This window comes from Malus sylvestris, chromosome 14, assembly GCF_916048215.2.
Source record: "Malus sylvestris chromosome 14, drMalSylv7.2, whole genome shotgun sequence".
Classification (NCBI taxonomy): domain Eukaryota; kingdom Viridiplantae; phylum Streptophyta; class Magnoliopsida; order Rosales; family Rosaceae; genus Malus; species Malus sylvestris.
Genome location: NC_062273.1, coordinates 25,097,125 through 25,119,033, shown reverse-complemented (window position 1 = coordinate 25,119,033; position 21,909 = coordinate 25,097,125). Strand labels below are relative to the sequence as shown.

Sequence of the window (21,909 nt, the reverse complement as noted above, 5' to 3'; positions counted from 1 at the left end):
ACTCCAACAAAGAAGAGAGGAAAACCTACTAACATTTTCACCACCAAACGCTTCACCAATCCACCGTTGTCTCAGGACCCAGAAAATAGAGACTCGACCGCGTTTTGGAGTTCGAATAAGCTGGAGGAGTTTGAACATGTTAACGATTCATATGAACACGTTAAATGCCGCCTTCATATATCTAATTTACATTACACATAAAAAATAAACTTGTTTGTTCATACAGCCGCAATTCCACACGAAAAGAAAACAAAGGATTCGAGGAACGCTAATCTGTACCACCATTATTATAACATCTAGTAAACAACCAAGAGGTGGAGAACTATACCCTGTAAATTTCATCATCATTTCACATGAGAGAAGAATCAAGCATTGACAGCCTTCTCCGCAGGAGATGCCTCTGTACTGCCAGTTTTTTTGGTTTGCTTGGCTTGATAGTCTTTAACAGCTGCCTTAATGGCATCCTCGGCGAGCATGCTGCAGTGAAGCTTCACTGGAGGAAGCGAAAGATGTTTTGCAATCTCTCTGCAACGACATTTCAAAAGAACCAATCGAAACAATGAGCAAAAATGTGTGAAGAGAATGACACATACTATCAAAGCTTCCAGCAGAACAAATTCTGAGCAACAGCAAACCAGACCTCAAACAGATAACATAAATCACTATGGCAAAGGCCGGTAAGAGGACGGTTAGTTGGCAAAAGGGGCACCAAACAAGGCTATTTGACTAAGCAGGACAACGAAAACACGGTAAAAATCCTACCTTTTGGGCATAGTATCGAATCAAAGTTCACAATAAACACTTACGAACCAAATTAGCATGCAATTGCCATTGGCAAGTATTATACAAACAAATATAAATACTGAAAAGAAATTACGCACTCAATTAGATATCCAAGACCATAATGTTGACGAAAATATCAGCGAAATATGAACAAAAGAAATTCGATAAGAATATAGGAGGAAGAGCAGAACTCACGTGTTCTTAATCGTCAAGACTTCCTCCATTTGTTTCCCCTTCACCCATTCCGTAGCTGAAAGAAGATACAAACCCAGCATTAGAAAAATTAAATCGAAGCTATCTGTCCAGAAAGAATCATATTCGCCAAATTACGACAAAAAACTATGCAAGGTAAGCATCATATGCCATGATACAGTAACAATTATTCATCTTAAACCTATAGAAATGTTACAATTCCAAATTTATTGGCTTCAAAGAAAGCGGCAACACAACGGATTTGTTTCAATGGGCGAAAATCTCCCATTACCCCAAATTGTGCATGCAATTGATTGATTACTGATACAGGTACCAGGATGAAATGCAACCATGCAGGAGATAATCAAATTAATCATACATATTACACAGATAAACAAATTAATCATACATCAACACAATGTCTTATACGAATTGCAAAGAAATACGAAAACTCGGGAAAATGTATGAATTAAATCTAAACACCTGGAAACTTTAATTGGCAACCCAACAGAACAAGTTATAAGCTCAAAAATTACACATGCTTATGTGTACCTCAAACTAAACCAACAAGGCACCAAAGAATTCAATCAATAAACACTAAAGTCCATAGGATGCTTCGAATTCCGATTGCTATTAAAAAGATTCATTCTTTGTCTGTCCAACAATTTTCTAGGCAACCAAACAGTCAATAACATACACAAATATCTAAATATATGTATAGCATGCTTCAAAATCCGATTGCTATTAAAAAAAACTTCATTCGTCTGCGCCAAAATTTTCTCGGCAACCAAATAGTCAATAAGATACACAAATATCTGAATATATACACATATATACGTGACTAACCGACAGAAGAAGAAGCAATGGCCGATCCACACCCAAAGGTCTTGAAGCAAGCATCAACAATCTTTCCCGTGCTGTCATCGACCTTAATCTGGAGCTTCATCACGTCGCCACAGGCTGGAGCGCCAACGAGCCCCGTGCCGATCGTCGGGTCATTCTTGTCGAACGTTCCGACGTTGCGGGGGTTGTCGTAGTGGTCCACCACCCTCTCGTGGTACATACGTGGCAGGCTCAGGACCGCCGGTGACTGAGCCTCCGGCGAGCCCAGACGGCCGCCTTGGAGAATCCTCTTCGCCGCAAGTCTCAACATTTTTGCTTCGCGGTTGCAAAATTTTCAGGGTGAAATATTCGGTTTTTGTGAACGAAGACGGAGAGAAATTGGATAACAAAAAACGACTACGATATTTGTAGATTCCCATTTTTGAAAGGCGGTTTGGTTGTGGGCACGTGGACGGCGGAGATTGTTTTAAAATGTGATATGACAGATGTTTAAGAAAAGAAGTTTTCCAGATTTCTGGATGAGCTAGTGAACAGATGAGACTTGAGAGAGGATCCTCGCCGGATCCTCTAATTATATTCGTTCATCATATATCGTACGGTCAGTTTTATCAGTTATTTTTTATATTCAATATTAAAAAAAAAATTACAATAATTTCTTACCGCACGATGTACAATGAACGAACGTGATTGGAGAATCCCCTAACAAGTGGACGGTGGAGGTTTCGCTCGAGTTGTCATAAGCCCATTTGGGCCTGTTTGGACCTTGATCCAATTATCAACGAGCCTGGGCTTTTTATATTTCCATTGGAAAATGAGTGGGTCTGTGTACACCCAAAAGTGATCTTTGGGCACCCAAAGTTTTGAAGAAAATTGAATTATTGACTTATATTTAAAGTGTTTTATAAATAATATATTATTTGAGAAATGATTTGCGTAAACCCAACTTTTTCTCCTTTGTGCACTTATTTTGTGTCTTTTAATTTTCCTTTAATTTAGTCCATTAAAAAGACAGAATAATGCATGAACATCTAGAAGGTTAAGCGTGTAAACTAGTTAAGCTAGGGTTCTAGTTAATTTTGGAATTTTAGTTATTTTAGCTTTACTTTACAATATCGTGGAATAACAACTTAGAGCTCGTTTAGAAATATTTTTAAAATAACTGAAAGCACTTTTAAAAAAAATATTTTTCGATTCTAAAAGAATTTGAAGTACTTCATGCAAGAAACATTAGTTCTTTCTACAATGATTCAATTGCATTTTTATTAAGGATTGGTCGTAAAAGCACTTTCATTATTTTCAACCATTTTAAAAGTAATTTCCGACGAGCCCTGTATTGCTAATACTCTGCATCACGTAAACAGGGCCAGCCCTGAGGGTAGCCCAAGTAGGCGCTCGCCCCCACTTTGAAGGGGCCCCAAATTTTTTTTATATCATGTAAATAACATATAAATAAGAAAAAGTAAGAGATATCATAATTTATTTGTTGGCGTAGTGGAAATGTTCGGCTTTCTTTTTCTTTGGGGTGTTGAGTTCAAAACACGAAGATGCCTTTTTCAGTCATTAAATTTTTCTTGTTTTTCAAATTTACTGTCAATCCATCTGTCCAAATGCATATAAAGTTATAAAACTCAAGTCCCTTTGCAATCTTTTTTTCTTTCAACTTCCCAATCTCTCCATTTCTATCGACTTTTTAAACCATCACATGGTTTTGAAGATTGTACTTTAATGTAATCAAAACTTTGAATTTATATTTTGCTTTTCAATAATTTTTTATTCAATGGATTGTTTTAGTATTTGATTCGTTAGTGTGATGTTGATTTTACGGAAAAAAAAAACACAAAAAAAACAATTGGCGTTGTTAAATTTATTATACTCATAAATCAAGTTTTATTGTTCTTTACTCCCTTGATCATCAAGTTTTATCGTTCTTCACTCTCAATCTTAGACTCTTGACTACAAACATTTAGTACATTTGATTCTAAAAACATGAGCCATGTAATGTTTAAGTAATGTTTGTGTATTTATCTATTTTTATATTAATTTTTAATGATATTGGATGTGGAAATATAATTTTTATGTATTTAGAGAATTTTTTTTATACATATCAATGTACAAAGAACCAGAAATCATAGAATTTTAGGGCCCCATTTCCAAAACTCGCCTAGGGCCCCCAAATTCTTAGGACCAGCCCTGCATGTAAATAAACAAAATGTTCATAAAAAACATATTGTTTACATTTCTGTCAACAAAATCAGTTTTAATTCGTAGGGAAATTGTCCAAAATTGTGTGTTCCTAATCCAGAAAAAAACTTCGGAATAGTGGAGTGGTCATATACACGTCTTATGTTTGGATAAACTGTTCCCAACTCGACACGATATCATATATATCATAGTTCATCCATGTTAAAGTCGAACAGAAAATACCGCACTCTATGACATATAGTTAATCTAAAAGTTATATTTTAAATTATCGTTTCCCCTTATGATCGATATCCATTTGCTACTAATATTTTCTGGGTTGAGAAAACCAACCCAACCCATACTGATCTTTCTCTATCACTCTCACCTTAATATTATCATACATTTAGAATCCCTACTTATGTCATGGGGGGCCAATATTAGGGCATTACCTAATATGTTGAAAATGAAGCATCGATGTTCTGTTTTCTTTTACATTTTTTCTATTTTTTAAAAAACTTTGGTGGAGAGCTTCCAATTATATTGGTGCATAAACAATCAACTTTCATAATTTGTACGTACACCATGAAAAGTGTTTTGCCCAAGAAAATGTCACTTTCACTGTGAGACCATTTATTTTTCTTCGTGTATAATATACATAAAAGCAAATGGCCATTGAAAAAAATGAGAAAACTCCAACAACAAAGTTGATAGATTTCACTTCCAAGTCTGTAATTCTTTAGAACTATATCATCTAGAACCTCCTTCAAGTTGAATCTTTAAACCTTGTTGAATTAGTCATCCTAAAGGTCAAGGTCGATTTGTATTATCTCAACTCACCAGCCAGTACTAAGATTGTAGGTTCCACTTTTTTTAGAGAGATTGTTCATGAAATGATCAATTGAGATGATACGACTTATAATTCGTGCTCTCATTCTAAACTTTTTTTTTCCTTTTCAGGACATGTTTTCTACAACTTAAACAATTCTAAGAATACTAAAATGACCATCATTTAATCAAACTGTAATATAATTTTCGATTTGGATGATATTATGTAAAAATAATTAAAAGATAGGTGTTTGTAATAACTGATATGATAGAAATATAGTTAGAAGGGTGTTGATGCACAAAACCAAAATGTCTTGGAATAATGTAAATCCGACCGTGAATCTGCAAGAAAGTAAAGAACACAAGATGTATTGTGGTTCACCCCAATGTTTAGGCTACATCCACACTGATGTTGATATTGTTTCACTCTGAATTAGGGGTGGGTTCAAAAAACCGAAAACCGAAAAAAACCGAAAACCAAACCGAACCGAGGCTGAAAAAAATCGAACCGAAAAAAAACCGAACCGAAACTGTCAAACCGAACCGAACCGAATCTGGCCAGTTCGGTTTCTGTTTTTGAGGTTCAAAAACCGAACCAAACCGAACCGAACCGATATATATATATATTTAATTATTTTTTTCAATATTATAAATAGTTTAGTCATACAATCATAACAAAACAAAACATGTTGCCAAGTTGGTTTCAGGGCAAATTTTCAAGTTGCAGCGCAAGGGTTCGAACCCTCATGCCTCCAACATTTCAGAAAAGTTTTTTAATTTTTTTGAGAAATCAACAAAACCCTTTTAAGTTAACCCTAGCCACACCTTTTATTCATTCCCCTCTTCTCTCTCTCTCAATCCCTTCCCTGCCTCCAGTGAAACCCTAACCCAGTAACCTTCTCGCGCAGCCGAGCCTCCTCTCTGTCTTTCTCAAACTCTCTGTCTCTCTTGGTCTTGAATCCCAAGCGACCCGCGACGGCGCAACCCTTCTCACTCTCAATCTCTTACACCTCGCCCTCGCCGTGAGCTTCTTCTTGTCGTTTCGAGCCCCAAAAATCAAACGCCGTGGATCGCCCTCGCCGTGAGCTTCTTCTTGCCCTCTCTCAATCCCTTCCCTGCTTCCGACGCTGCAATCGAAACCCTATGAACCAGAGGATGGTGCTTCGGCGACCTCGAACAAGTGAAGGCGATGGAGTCCCCGCCAGATGGGTCTCAGCAGACCTCACAAGGTCAGCAATGGAGTCCCCGCCATATGGGTTTCTCTCTTCTGCATTACAGCTTCTTCCTCAGTGTTCTTGTTGTCAACAGGTTCTCTCTCTCTCTCTATCTCTAAGATCTTGTGCTGAGGTGGTTCTCACAGTTTCTAGATTTGCTTCTCAGTCTAATGGGGATTGTAAATTTTCATTCTTTTAATGTTGTTTGCTGCAAATGAGCTTTCTTTTTTTCGACCATTTTGCTGCTTTTTGCAAATGATGCTCTGGTTTCTAGATCGCATTAATGTTTTCTAATTGGGTGAAGAGGCTAAGCTTTTTGCAAATGGGTGAAGAGGCTAAGCAGGTTAGTGGATTGCATTAATGTTTTCTAATTGGCTTGTATGGATCTGCATGAGTTTGTTGTAACAACACTGTTTGGCTTCGTTACGAAAGACGCCATTTCTCGTTTCTGCAAATAACCATTTGATATAAGTTAAGTCATCAAAAACACAAAACAAGTATTTTGACACACACGTAAAACTGTGAAATGTAATGCTTATCAACTCTTTGTTGTTGGATAGGAACAAGCTAAGGCAGAGCCTAACCCAGAGGAGAAGGCCGAGGCGAAAGTAGAGGAAAAGAAATAAGAAGAGGAGAAAAAGGAAGAGCCAAAGCCTCTTTCTCCCTTCGTGTTGTTTGTAAACTTGCATTGTGTGGGATGTGCAAAGAAGATTGAGAGGTCCATCATGAGAATTAGAGGTACTTCCTCTCATTCTCCCACCTCTTTTCTCTCTCACTGTTTTTTTTTTACAAGGGGAAATTATTTACGACAGAGATAGCACTCTGGCGGTTTCTTAAGCCTATTACACAGTCTCACCCCGTTGGAAAATTCTTTTTTTTGCTCTGTATGTTTATAGTTGGTGTGCATGGTTATTACAATTTGTTTTTTAAAATGCAGGAGTGGAGACGTGGTTGTGCTTGTGACCAGTTATTCTGTCCATTCAGCTCAAGAGAAGAAAAAATCAGGACAATGACTAGTCTTAGACATCGAGTTCTTCCTCCTCAATTGCTGCTGAAATGGCTGAAAGTGGCTTCGTTTTGTTTATGTCTATTGCACCCTGAGCCAAATAGCTGGCTAAAAATGGGGTGAATACTTCTTACAAAATGGCCTTCTATCTCAGACTTTGATTTTTTCTTTTCAAAAGTTATATATTCAGCCTAAAAATACGGTGCATAAGTGCCAATATATCTTGGACTTTGTTATGTTTATTTTAGGTGTGAAAGACTTGAAGTAGTGTAATGTTTATTTTAAATTTGGACTTTTTGAAGACTTAAACTTTGATGTTTTTTTAAGTTTGGACTTTGGAAGATTTGATTGATGATTCTAGTTGAACTTTAAATATTTATTTTCATTGTGTAGGAATGCTTATGTTATGATTGTGTTAGAGATGTTAAAATTTTAGATTTCAATTTTTATTCATTTAAAAAAAAAAAAAAACCGAAAAAAAACCGAAACCGAACCGAAAAAAATCGAAAAAAATTTGGGCCGAACCGAAATTTCGGTTTGGTTTCGGTTTTGGCAAAAAACCGAACCGATCAGAACCGAACCCAGCCCTACTCTGAATGGTGAATATACAAGAAGGCTAGAGACAGTGTGCTCTCTAGCCTATTTTCTCTGTACCCATGGCCTAAATCTTGACCTCTCTAATGAGGAGAGTGAGGAGTCCTTTTATAGAATAAGGGCTCCTCACTTATTACATATTTGCCCCTTCATTTATTACATAATTACACTTAAGTCCCCCGAGTATTTATACGAGGTCTAAATACGGAGACCCTAAATATGATACAAACAGTAGTCCCCCAAGTCTTTAGTCAAGAGAGTATTTTGGCTGGAGACTTGAAATTCAGTCAATGTGTGGGCCGAAGTAACTAGATGTCGTCTAGAACTGATCCTCGATATGAAGCGGTGCTCAATGTGAAATGGTGCTAAACTAAAAGTAGCATATGTTGCGAGGCTACTCGGCTTGTGGCTTATGTTGCCTTGGTTGGCTCGGCTTGTGGCGTTGAAGGTGAGGGAGTCCCTTTTATAGAATAAGGGCTTGCTCCTCAATACATAAATGATGGGCTAGAGTTGATGCTCGTGGCGAGGCGGTTGCTCAACAGGCGGTGATGCTCTCTAATGATGGTGAGGGAGTCTCTTTTATAGAATAAGGGATCGCTCCTCAATACATAAGTGATGGGCTATAGTTGATGTTCACGGCGATGCGGTTGCTCAGCTGGCGCCGATGCTCTCTAATGATGGTGAGGGAGTCCCTTTTATAGAATAAGGGCTCGCTCCTCAATACATAAGTGATGGCTAAGAGCGATGCTTGCGGCGAGGCGATTGCTCAGCTAATGGCGGTGCTCTCTAATGATGGTAATGGAGTCCCTTTTATAGAATAAGAGATCGCTCCTCAATACATGAATAATGGGTGCTCTCTAATGAAAGTAAGGGAGTCCCTTTTATAAAATAAGGGTTTGATCCTCAATACATGAATAATGGGTGCTCTCTAATGATAGTGAGGGAGTCTCTTTTATAAAATAAGGGTTCGCTCCTCAGTACATAAATAATGGGCTAAGTCCCCTAAGTATTTTTCATGAGGCCCAGTTGCGAAAGCCCAATAGATGATACATAGTGTAGTCCCCCAAGTCTTCAGTCAATAAAGTATGTTGGCTGGAGACTTCAAATTCAATCCATGTATGGGCCGAAGTGGCAGTTGTTCAGAGGCGGTCTTTGTATACCATGCAATGAAGCTTTGTAGGTGAAGCTTTGAAGCTGGAGCTTTTGTAAATGAAGCTTTTAAAGTTGGAGCTTTGTAAATGAAGCTTTCGAAGCTAGAGCTCTATAAATGAAGCTTTCGAAGCTGATTAACATGAGTGATGCTTATGAATGTTTATGTATGATTGACATAAGTGATACGCATGAATGTTTATGTATGATTGACATGAGTGATGCTCATGTATAATTTTGGAGTACTGGACGTACTTTTGATCACCTAGTTGGTGATAATAGCAGCAAGCTGCCGAATAATTTTGGAGTACTGGACGTACTTTTGATCACCTGGTTGGTGATAATAGCGGCAGGCTGCCGAATAATTTTGGAGTACTGGACGTACTTTTGATCACCTGGTTGGTGATGATAGCGGCAGGCTACCGAATAATTTTGGAGTACTTGGACGTACTTTTGATCATCTGGTTGGTGATAATAGGGGGTGAACCTTAAGTGGAGGGATGAAGGTTGGAGTTTGAAGCCATAGGGCCTGGCTCTTTTGGGCATATGGGCCTTCGCCCTCCACATAACATTTCAGCCCATTATTTAGGGCTTGCCCTTTTTTTTTTTTTTTTTTGCGTGCTGCCTTTTTTTATTTATTTATAATTACAAGATAAGAGAGGCCGCACCACCACCAGTTACAATTCCTTCCTCTTTATTTTTCTTCTTTTGACAGATGGCAGACAGTAATTACATGATATAGCTAGGAATTGTGTGTCCATACCCACTGTCATTTGACCAGGGTGCGGTCAAAAGAAAATTTTCAGCTCTTTTGAGGCATAAAGAAGGGCAGCACCGCCACCAAGTATAATTCCTTCCTCTTTATTTTCTTCCTTTTGGCAGATGGCAGACCAGGTATAATTCTTTCCTCTTTATTTTCTTTATTTTTTTTTCTACTTTTGCTTTCTACTTTTGCTTTTGTTTTCCACTCCATTTCACAACTCAATGAGACATATCCTCAGGTTCTGGGCCTTTAGAAAGTGATTTCACATGGCTACCACCCTGCAAAGAAGATGTAGGGGATGGGTCATTGAGCTCGGCACTCCACCATCCAAGCATCTGATCTATTTGGTCCTCGAAGATAACCATGTCGGCAGTCCGACCATTCTTCCAAGCAATTCGAATATTGGTGAACATCCCTCGAAGCTCTTGGACTCGAGTCCTTGTTTTTTCCTTCAGTAGCTCGTGAGAAGCAAAGCTAAGCTTTGAACTGCCTGAATTTTTTCGGTTCTGGTTCTTACTATCTGAAAATATAGGCGGAGAACTTCGAAGACTAACATGTGACTGCTCATTCCTTGCATGAGAATAGCTGGTGGGCTTAATGTAGTTTGGCGAGCCATAAGTTATCTTGGTCAGATGCTGCTTCTGAGGGGAAGCTGCAGTGATTGGAACATTCAGAGGCTGCGGTGGTGGCTTTCCAAGTGGGAGGACAGTCAAAAACCCTAGAACCTGAATTGGATCTTTCGGATTTCGAGTCCGAAAATGACAGCGAGTCGGTGACTCTGCGGTTTGACTCAGATCTTTAACTTGTGGAATTGGGGCCGGCGACGAACGGATATGAGACTTGGAGATAGTGATTTGGTGTTCTCCGAGCGGAAACTCTAGGTCAACGGAGCTGGAGAGGAGAGAGAGAAAGGGTCATAGTGATTTGCTTCTGAGGGGAAGCTGCAGTGATTGGAACATTCAGAGGCTGCGGTGGTGGCTTTCCAAGTGGGAGGACAGTCAAAAACCCTAGAACCTGAATTGGATCTTTCGGATTTCGAGTCCGAAAATGACAGCGAGTCGGTGACTCTGCGGTTTGACTCAGATCTTTAACTTGTGGAATTGGGGCCGGCGACGAACGGATATGAGACTTGGAGATAGTGATTTGGTGTTCTCCGAGCGGAAACTCTAGGTCAACGGAGCTGGAGAGGAGAGAGAGAAAGGGTCATAGTTCTTGTTGCCGTATGCTTGGCTGCAAACAGGTTTGAGGCCGGATGCTAGTCCCCCAGGATAGAGTATCCGGTGATGTTGGTGAAGTCGAGGGACAGTGCACCGCCGGCTAGCTCTAGACTTCCAAGCCTGCCCAGGAATAGGACCGACACCGCGGCTCGGATAAACACCAAACAGTTCATGGCCATTATGGGAAACGCCATCTCCCATAGCTCACTAAGCTCTTCCAACACCTGAGAAGCAGAAAGGAACTTGTGGGAGCAAATATCCGGATCCTTATTTGCCATTTGTGTCTTATCTGCCATTTGTATAATCTATGTTTGCAGAAAAACCGAAAGAGGAAGTATGAAGTGAGGGATGAGAAAATTAGAAGGCTTAAAATGCAGAGACAAGAAAGAAAGAGAGATGGGACTGGTTTCTTGTGATTTTTGTAGATTCACGGTGGAGGTGAAAAAATGAAAGAGAACCGACACAACTTTTCGTATCGTTTCCCACAGACGGCGCCAAATGTTGATGCACAAAACCGGAGGGTCTTGGAACAACGTAAATCCGACCGTGAATCTGCAAGAAAGTAAAGAACACAAGATGTATCGTGGTTCACCCCAATGTTTGGGCTACGTCCACGCTAATATTGATATTGTTTCACTCTGAATGGTGAATATACAAGAAGGCTAGAGGCAGTGTGCTCTCTAGCCTATTTTCTCTCTACCCATGGCCTAAATCTTGACCTCTCTAATGAGGAGAGTGATGAGTCATTTTATAGAATAAGGGCTCCTCACTTATTACATATTTGCCCATTCATTTATTACATAATTACACTTAAGTCCCCCGAGTATTTATACGAGGTCTAAATACGGAGGCCCTAAATATGGTACAAACAAAGGGTATTATTGTAATTGAGATATATGCCTATATAAGAGATTGTATATCTATCATTTCTTTAAGTTCAGTTGTATACATTTTCTCTAATCAATCAATACAATCTTTCTTATTTCTCACTACCAATTCTTTCTCTTCCTCTGTACCAATTTCATCTTTTGCAATGTAGTTAATATGGTATCAGAGCCACCAGGCTCACACCATGGATTCTGGTGGTTCCACTTCTTAGTAGTTTGCATTTTTTATTTTTTTTTCTTTTCTTTCCTTCTCTAGTTTAGTTTCTCCTCAAATTTTCTTTAGATTTTCGATGCTTCCGCGATTGTTCAAGAAATTCCCAATTCTACGAATGAAAAGCTTGTATCTTTGGATTTAATTTTTGGTTTTCCTGCATCTAATGGAGTTGCCCAAGATTTCATGGGAAATTGCGAAGTGGGTTTCTCTGGGATTCAAAAGTTGATGCTTTTGGAGTTTTGCAGACCATCACCAATGAATACTTTATCTCAATGTAGTTAAGTACTTCAACCGAGTTTGCCTCTGCCATTTGTAGAAAAACCCAGATTGACCTACACTGGAGTTTTCTTCTTCAGATCTTGTGTGGTCAACGGTGGAAGGTTGGCGGGACAAGAAAGGTCGAGTTGCTCTAATTCCATTTCCTCGAGTTGACGATTTTCTAGTGGCTGAAGGTGGATTCTGGTCTTGGGAGCTCTTCATGTTCTAATTATGTGCACTCCAACTGTTTGAAGAAATGGGTTAGTGAATTCTTTGTTCTCTGGTATGGAAGAAAGATCAGACATGGGTGCACTCCAGGTGTTTGTCGAAATACCCAACTCAAAAGTTTCATGTGAAGGTTATGTTTTTAGTCCATTTTCTCTAAATTCTTGAACAATTAGAATGGATATTTTATGGGGTTTTCAAGTTTTTTTGTTGCTGGTTAAGAATTACAACTCTTCTACTTGGTTGTGGCTTGTGTCATCTTTTGGAAGTATACTTGTTCAAGATTTGAGTATTTGTGTTTCTGTTGTGCTCCCAATTTCAAGAATATTGTTGGATTATGTAAAATGGCGCTACCAGTTAGAGTTTTCTTTGGGTATTCAACAAGGTGACATGGATAACAGATGGCCTACAAGAAGACTCGAGTTTGCAGCGAATGTGATTGTGAATGCATTGCAAGAAAAGAAAGAGATTGGTCATGGAGGGATGACCCGGCAAGATGTACGAGATGCAACTCGCTTAACATATTGGAGATACTGGCCTTTTGGATTATGTGCTGAAATCGATGAATAATGTGATAGTTAGGAATCACATTGTGTGTCGTGCAGTGAACCTAGCAACTCGGGTTTTGGAGTATACAGTTCATGATTTTGCAGATGGGGTTAAGGTCTCGGAACCTGGGAAAGAGATAGTTGCTCAGTCTTTTCAATTAGCAACTCTATTTCCTAGAGTTAAGGAGTTGATGTATACAATGATGTGATTTATCGAATTCAAGAGGGGGCTGCCACCTGGTGAAGTAGTAGTTATGCCACTGCATGTAACAATTGGAGAGCTAAAGCGAGTAGCTGAGAGTGCACTGGGAGATACTTATGGTCATGGGAATCGAAAGCTTGGATGAAATGGATGATAAGGAAGTATTTTTTTGGAGTAGCTGAATCGGGAGCAGAAGTTAGTGTGGCTGCTGGGATAAACTATTGTTTCATTTAGTGTTTTTGTTGGATTACAAGATTTCAAGAAAGTGTCAATCTTTCTTGATGGTTAAGAAAGTATCATTCTTTCTTTGATTCCATAGAATTTGTCAAGAGTGTCATTCTCTTGTTGCTTTAGAATTTGTCAAGAGTGTCATTCTCTTGTCATTCTCTTGTTGCCTTAGAATTTGTCAAGAGTGTCATTCTTTTGTTGCTTTAGAATTTGTCCAAATCAGTCTCAAATACTTGGCTATTTCAAACTTCACTTGGATACTCCAAGTTTAGTTGTCAAGAGTGTCATTCTCTTGTTGCCTTAGAATTTGTCAAGAATGTCATTCTCTTGTTGCTTTAGAATTTGTCCAGATCAATCTCAAATACTTTGGCTATTTCAAACTTCACTTGGATACTCCAAGTTTAGTTGTCAAGAGTGTCATTCTCTTGTTGCCTTAGAATTTGCTTTAGAATTTGTCCAGATCAATCTCAAATACTTTGGCTATTTCAAACTTCACTTGGATACTCCAAGTTTAGTTGTCAAGAGTGTCATTCTCTTGTTGCCTTAGAATTTGTCAAGAGTGTCATTCTCTTGTTGCTTTAGAATTTGTCCAGATTAGTCTCAAATACTTGGCTATTTCAAACTTCACTTGGATACTCCAAGTTTAGTTTGAGGGGGGAGTAATAACTGATATAACAGAAATATAGTTAGAAGGGTATTATTGTAATTGAGATATATGGCTATATAAGGGATTGTATAGCTATCATTTCTTTAATTTCAATTGTATACATTTTCTCTAATCAATCAATACAATCTCTCTTGTTTCTTTCTACCAATTCTTTCTCTTCCTCTGTACCAATTTCATCTTTTGCAATGTAGTTAATAGTTTGAACCATTAAAATACAATACAAAGTGAGCTCTACTTACAAAACTGTCCCTCGACTAAATAATATGTCTTGAAATATGAATATTTGATCACACAAAAGACATACATAAGCTGACAAACACCCATAAACTTAAAACGCATTGGCAAGCAGGAAAACACAGACATCTTTATCGTTGAAAGCAAAGGCTATCTCTTCAATGCTTAAATCTATAATAACTTAGGATTTATGGTAGTTTAAAGATTCATGTAACAAATTGAAACACTAGCTCAACCTTCTATGCATCATCTTATATGTAACAAATTGAAACAATCGCTCAACCTTTCTTTTTTGGTCGAAATCATGACCACATTACATGAAAATTCTGGCTTTGCCAATGCATAGAGTATTTTCTAAATGAATATGTTATAGAGACTTTCTATAAATCATATGTTTTTAAACTACATGATTGTAACTGTTGACAATTGAATTTATTTTTTAATAATTTAACGAAAGAAATTAACTATCAACCGTCACATTTATGATTTACAAAACATAATATGAAAATATAGTCTTTCTAGCATCACTCTTTTTTTTTAAGAGGAAAACTATTGAGGTGGAGTAGGTCAATTTTATTCGGCAAAAAACAAACTTTTGTCAAAGAGGTAAGAAAATACCATTTTATCAGTCTCTTTGTTGTATATCGGTGTTCTTTGGTGAAGAAATTCTGGTTTGTTAGCAAAGAATTGTAAAAATGTTTATTTGTACATGTTTCTCCTTTCACAGGGATGGAGAGTGGACTACTTTGCAAAAAGGGTGAACTTCCTAAAACTCAGAATCTAAATCGAGATATCTTGATGATTTGGGTAGTCAATTTTATCATATATTCTGCTCCTCCAAGTTTTAAATTCAACATCTTAGCTTCATGTCTTCCTACTTCTAGATGCATAAGGTATCGTATCCCATCGAATGTGAAAAATTTTAGGTAAATATTTACCAATCCAAATCCAACTCCATTCATGATCATTGATCACCAAAGTCATTTAAACAATATAGGGCTCTTTAGGAGGTGCTTTTAAAATGACTGAAAACACTTTTAGTTAAAATGCTTTTTTTAACCAATTCTTAATAAAAAAATTTAAGTGAATCTTAAAAAAGCACCGTTCTAAAAATCCCCGCCTAGAGCTGCCTAGGCTCCGCCTAGAGCTGCCTAGGCTCCGCCTAGAGCTGCCTAGGCTCCGCCTAGGCGCTAGGCCCTAGCCCACCGCCCTGATTAATGCCTAGGCCCCAGCCCACCGCTCTGATTAATGCCTAGGCCCCAGCCCACCGCCTAGACCACCTAGGCACCCGCCTAGTCCGCCTAGGCACCCGCCTAGACCCGCCTAGGTTGCAACTCATTTAGACAGAAAATACATAACTTTCATTTTGCATTTTGTTTTTTTGCAATAAATTGTAAAAGACTTGTTGCATACTTGAATGAACAAACATTATATCCTTATTTCACATGTTTTCATTATGTTCCAATACTTCATGATATATATGCATTTTATTTTGTAGTTTATGATGAAATTATATATATTTCAAGTAGAAGCAGACACTTATTTACCTGAAATATGATAGATTTACTTAAATCCGCCTAGTCCGCCTAGGCACCCGCCTAGACCCCGCCTAGCCGCCTAGGCGTTAGGCCCCAGCCCGCCGCCCAACTAGCACCTAGCGACTTTTAGAACCTTGTAAAAAAGAACTTGAAGTGCTTCTGCAAGAAGCAAATATATGGTGCTTCTTCCAAAAAGCACTTAAAATGCTTCTGAAATCCAAAATCAATTTTTAAAACACTTACAAATGAGCTCATATATATCTATATACATATATATTATTCCAATATATATTCATATCAAAACAGCAAATGGGTTAAGAAACTTATCATGTCCATATAATTCAAACATATTATTCTCGGTGTTCCTTTCATTCGATCTTAAAAGCTTCCTTTATTCTTTAGGATCATTGATTACAAAAAGTGGAAGTATATATCCAAATTCAACCAATTACTTATTATAAACGTAGGATATATATGCATGCATGGCCACCGACCTTCACATGAAAATTTGTAGCTACTTTTTTCCAGAGAAATATACCAATTCAACCCATAGGAATTAATTCCGATCCTAGATTGATTAATGTTTCATTAACTTTTTAATATATACCAATTCAATCTTGATCTACATCATCATTCAATATTTATTTATTTATTTTTTCTTTTACATCATCCATTCAATTTTCTTTAACTAAAGCCCATCATTGTAAATTTCTCTAACAAATACCCAATGACTACTAAGCAATATTCATAATTAAGTTTGACTTGCAAAATTTGTATTTTTGGATGTCTAAATTACCCCTAATAACACATACTTAGGGTCTCTCACTTATTATCTACATTTATTTTACATTATTTCATTCAATTAAATGTCTTCAATTACCTTATGGGATTTGGAAAAAAATTTAAATGTTATGATTCCTATGCATTTAATAACAAAAATTTACATGATACCAATGTTCCTTATATAGTTATTTTCACATGATGCTAACAGGTAAATTAATATATCCTACAAATATAAAAGAAGTTATTTTATTCAAAATTATCAGAATTATTTTGCACAACATAAATATAATAACAATATAAGTTCCTAGTAATTTACGTAATGATACATGCAAAATAATTTACCTACAAAATAAATAAATATTTTTATTCAAAATTAATTAAATATCAATAATATTTGCAAAAAAAAAAAAACAATTTACCTACATGCAAAATAATTTACCTACAAAATAAAAGAATGTCGATTGATTGCACACTCTATATAATAATAACAAAATGTGGCTAGTATATATGTAATATCACATGAAAAATAATTTACCTACAAAATAAATAAATGTTTTTAGCCAATTGATTCAAAATTAATCAATTACATATTATTTGACATACAAATATAGATAAATTATTTGCACGCATATATATAATTTTAACAAAATATGCCTAGTATACATGCAAAATAATTTACCTACAATGACTGTCAAACAAATAAAAGAAATGAAACATATGATGGTAAGAGAAGTATAAAGTAGATAATTTTACAATAATAAGGCACTTATTTTCCACAATTATGGTGGATAATTAAATTCATTAACATAATTAGAATGTTGTGGCACAATTATAAATAGTTTGAAAATAATAGGTATTTATTTGTTTACATGGCAATCTACTTTAAATTTGGGTTTTACTTGGATGTTTAAAATGAGATGGATTTTTGTCAAGAAAATAAGTGTTGCATGTGCTTATATCTAAAGAACCCAAAAAATTAAGGTTCATCATTAGCTTTCTAGAAAGGAAAAAAAAATGTGAAAGCTTTTAATTAAATTGTTTATTTCGATGTAGATCTTTTTTTTATACAACGATATATTTATAATTAAAAGATGGGAAGAATAAATAAGTGTAAACTCGTTATTTACCTCCTTCGAAACTTATAAAAACCTGTTAAGTATTACTACATTATTATATAGTGACATCCATCTTTATGTAGACCATTAACATTGAATATTATTGGCTCAACTTTTATCTCACTTCTTCTTACCCATCGTATTAGACTTGGCTTGGTTCGTTCTAGTTTATTCATTCGTATCTGTAAACTATGGACTTATATTAAAAGTGGATTTTGTAAATAATATATTATTTGAGAAATTACTTATTTTGTGTCTCTTAATTTTTCTTTAATTTAGTCCATTAAAAAGACAAAATAATGCATGAACATCTAGAAGGTTAAGCCCGTAAACTGGTTAAACTAGGATTCTGGTTAATTTTGGTTATTTTAGCTTTACTTTACAGTATATCGTTGAATAACAACTTAGAACTCGTTTAGAAATATTTTTAAAATGATTGAAAGCACTATTAGAGAAAATGTTTTTGGGTTCTAAAAACATTTGAAGTGCTTCATGCAAGAAGCACTAGTTCTTTCTACAAGGATTCAATTGCATTTTTACTAAGAATTGGTCGTAAAAACACTTTCACTATTTTAAACCATTTTAAAAGTAATTTCCAACGAGCCCTGTGTAACATCCCACATTGCCCAGGGGAGTGGATCCTCTAAACCTTATATGTACATGCCCATCTCTTTTTAGCACGAGGCTTTTTGGGAGCTCACTGGCTTCAGGTTTCATAGGAACTCCGAAGTTAAGAGAGTTCGCGCGAGAGCAATCCTAGGATGGGTGACCCACTGAGAACTTCTCATGTGAGGATCCACTCCCCTGGGCGATGTGGGATGTTACAATCGACCCCCCTTAGGCGCCCGATGTCCTCGTCAGCACACTTCCGGCCAAATATTGGCTCTGATACCATTCTGTCACATCCCTACCCAGGGTCCACCACATCCCGGGCTCAACTCCGCTATAACACAATATTGTCCTCTTTGGGCCCCAACCAAGCCCTCACGGTTTTGTTTCTGGGAACTTGAGTAGAGCCCGGGATGTGGTGGATCCCAGGTCGAGATGTGATAGAATGGTATCAGAGCCAATCCTTGGCCAGAAGTGTGCCGATGAGGACGTCGAGCCCCTAAGGGGGTGGATTGTAGCATCCCACATTGCCCAGGGGAATGGATCCTCTAAGCCTTATATGTACATGCCCATCTCTTCCTAGCACGAGACATTTTGGGACCTCACTGGCTTCGGGTTCCATAGGAACTCCGAAGTTAAGCGAGCTCGCACGAGAGCAATCCTAGGATGGATGACCTATTGGGAAGTTCTCGTGTGAGTTCCCAAAAACAAAACCGTGATGGTGTGGTCGGGGCTCAAAGCGGACAATATCGTGTTACGGCAGAGTCGAGCCTGGGATGTGGTAGAGCTCGAGCTGGGATGTGACACCTGTATTGGTAATATTTTGCATCACATAAATAAACAGAATGTTCATAAAAAAAAACCATATTGTTTACATTTCTGTCAACAAAATCAGTTTTAATTCGTAGGGAAATTGTCCAAAATTGTGTGTTCCTAATCCAAAAAAAAACTTCGGAATAGTGGAGTGGTCATATACACGTCTTATGTTTGGATAAACTGGTCCCAACTCAACACGATATCGTATATATCATAGTTCATCCATGTTAAAGTCGAACAGAAAATACCGCACTCTATGACATATAGTTAATCTAAAAGTTATATTTTAAATTATCGTTTCCCCTTAAGGTCGATATCTATTTGCTACTAATATTTTCTGGGTTGAGAAAACCAGCCCAACCCATACTGATCTTTCTCTATCACTCTTACCTTAATATTATCATACATTTAGAATCCCTACTTATGTCATGGGGGGCCAATATTAGGGCATTACCTAATATGTTGAAAATGAAGCATCGATGTTCTTTTTTCTTTTACATTTTTTCTATTTTTTTAAAAACTTTGGTGGAGAGCTTCCAATTATATTGGTTAAGCATAAACAATCAACGTTCATAATTTGTACTTACACCATGAAAAGTGTTTTGCCCAAGAAAATGTCACTTTCACAGTGAGACCATTTATTTTTCTTCGTGTATAATTACATCAAAGCAAATGGCCATCATTAAAAATGAGAAAACTCCAACAACAAATTTGATAGATTTCACTTCCAAGTAATTCTTGAGAACCATATCATCTAGAACCTCCTTCAAGTTGAATCCTTAAACCTTGTTGAATTAGTCATCCTAAAGAGCAAGGTCGATTTGTATTATCTTAACTCACCAGCCACTACTAAGACTGTAGGTTTCACTTTTTTTTTTAGAGATTGTTCACGAAATGATCAATTGAGATGATACGACTTATAATTTGTGCTCCCATTCTAAACTTTTTTTTTCCTTTTCAGGACATTGTTTTCCACAACTTCAACAATTCTAAAAACACTAAAATGACTATCATTTAATCAAATGTAATATAATTTTCGATATGAATGATATTATGTGAAAATAATTAAAAAATAGGTGTTTGAACCGTTAAAATATAATACAAAGTCAGCACTACTAACAAAACTGTCCCTCGACTAAATTATATGTCTTGAAATATGAATATTTTAATCACACAAAAGACATACATAAGCTGACAAACACCCATAAACTTTAAAACGCATTGGCAAGCAGGTAAACACAGACATCTTTATCGTTGAAAGCAAAGGCTATCTTTTCAATGCTTAAATCTATAATAAACTTAGGATTTATGGTAGTTTAAAGATTCATGTATCGCTCAACCTTTTATGCATCATCTCATATTTAACGACAGCAAATTACGTCTCGAAGAACCCAATTTTGAAATGGTATTTTGTACGATTGTGAATACGTAACCCAAATTTCACCACGAAAATGCAAGTATCCAATCGGTGCGCATGCATGCATGTATGTATGAAATGGTAAGGAAACTCTCTCACAGTGAGATTCTTTATAGACTATCTTCTACTGTATGTTTTTAGTACAATATTTTATAATATTAATATATAAATTAACGTTAAACTGTGAAATGACAGAAAATCCATAAAAAATCTCACTTTGAGAAAGTCTCTTTAGCATTTTTCCACTACAAATGCTCCAACTCATCCTGTTTATAATTGCGGGTGTCATCCTTTTTGTCTTGGTATATTAGTGGGTGTGTGCTTGTCTGTGATCTCTTTACGGGTGGAAAGTAAAGCATTCAAGCATGATATTCTGCTCTAATAATTTCGTTAGCGGCACAAAGTCAATTGCGAAGCAAGCATGGTCATTGGTTGTCTATGATTCTAACAACTTTTATATATATATATATATATATATATATATATAATTGTATGTATATTGTATTTGACTCTATAGACAGTTAGGGAAAACTTTAACCTCTTTTGCCTACTTCTTCTATTTTTTGTTATCATCCATGTACTCATGTTCTCTCTTTTGTGTGCAATTCTATTGTGCGTATCAAATGCTCGATGAAATGCTGCAGTTGACAAGCCTTGACAGTTTCAACATTACTCTATAGTTTCCTCTAACCACTCTTGACAAGCTTCTACATATCACAGTATTTGTTGATGTATGTTGGCATAAGCATTCAGCATATGTTGGCATGAATTGACATGTTTCTATCAGGTGCTCGACAAAATGGTCCAATAAGGTTTTTTCTTTTGTTGAAATCATGACTACAATTTTTTTTTTTTGGAAACAAAGAATTTTCATTCCAAGGCAAATATGCTAGAACTTACAAAGAAAGCCTACAAACGAGGCAAACAAAGCTAACAGAGAAAGAACAGTGTAGAAGGGTACAAGACGGGGGACGGTGTAACCATGCAAAGACGTCGCCCTCTACACTGCCAAAGAAAACTTAATAAGGACAAGGTAAGTCATCATTGTTCAAAACATGCACCAACGAAGATGGGGGTCTATCGACCCAAATGACATCACACATCTCCTGATTGTTTGTCGACACAAGAGAATCTGCCGCTACATTGGCTGATCTTGGAACCCAAGACCAGCGATAGTCTTGGAAAAACTCACCCAACTCCTTGACTTTCACCAAGATCGGGAAAGTCTCCTAACAACCATCCTCCATCGAAACATTAAGGCACAAAATAGATTCCAGGGAATCAGACTCGAAAACAATCGAACTCAAACCTAAGGAGGAAACCATCTCACACCCCCGAATCAGCGCAAAGGCCTTCATCGCTGTGATGCTTGGAGCCGCAATGGAGTATCTTGCCACTACA

At 37.0% G+C, this 21,909-nt stretch overlaps 1 protein-coding gene across 1 annotated transcript; it reads right to left on the bottom strand.

Moving 5' to 3' along the window:
- Nucleotides 1-129: 129 nt before the first annotated feature.
- LOC126600577 (iron-sulfur cluster assembly protein 1-like) lies at nucleotides 130-2,209 on the bottom strand. Its single transcript, XM_050267164.1, has 3 exons — nucleotides 1,822-2,209; nucleotides 979-1,033; nucleotides 130-525 (listed from the first exon to the last, which is right to left on the bottom strand). The coding sequence occupies exons 1-3, from the start codon at nucleotides 2,126-2,128 to the stop codon at nucleotides 366-368; spliced, it is 522 nt and encodes a 173-aa protein (XP_050123121.1). The 5' UTR covers nucleotides 2,129-2,209; the 3' UTR covers nucleotides 130-365.
- Between the last annotated feature and the right edge of the window lie 19,700 nt (nucleotides 2,210-21,909).

Bases quoted from the DNA above. Each gene is read 5' to 3' on its own strand.
- LOC126600577 (XM_050267164.1), bottom strand. From the start codon at position 2,128: ATGTTGAGACTTGCGGCGAAGAGGATTCTCCAAGGCGGCCGTCTGGGC. The intron at 1,034-1,821 runs GTTAGTCACGTA...ATCTTCTTTCAG, and splicing joins CATTGCTTCTTCTTCTGTCG to CTACGGAATGGGTGAAGGGG. The intron at 526-978 runs GTGAGTTCTGCT...ATGTCGTTGCAG, and splicing joins GTCTTGACGATTAAGAACAC to AGAGATTGCAAAACATCTTT.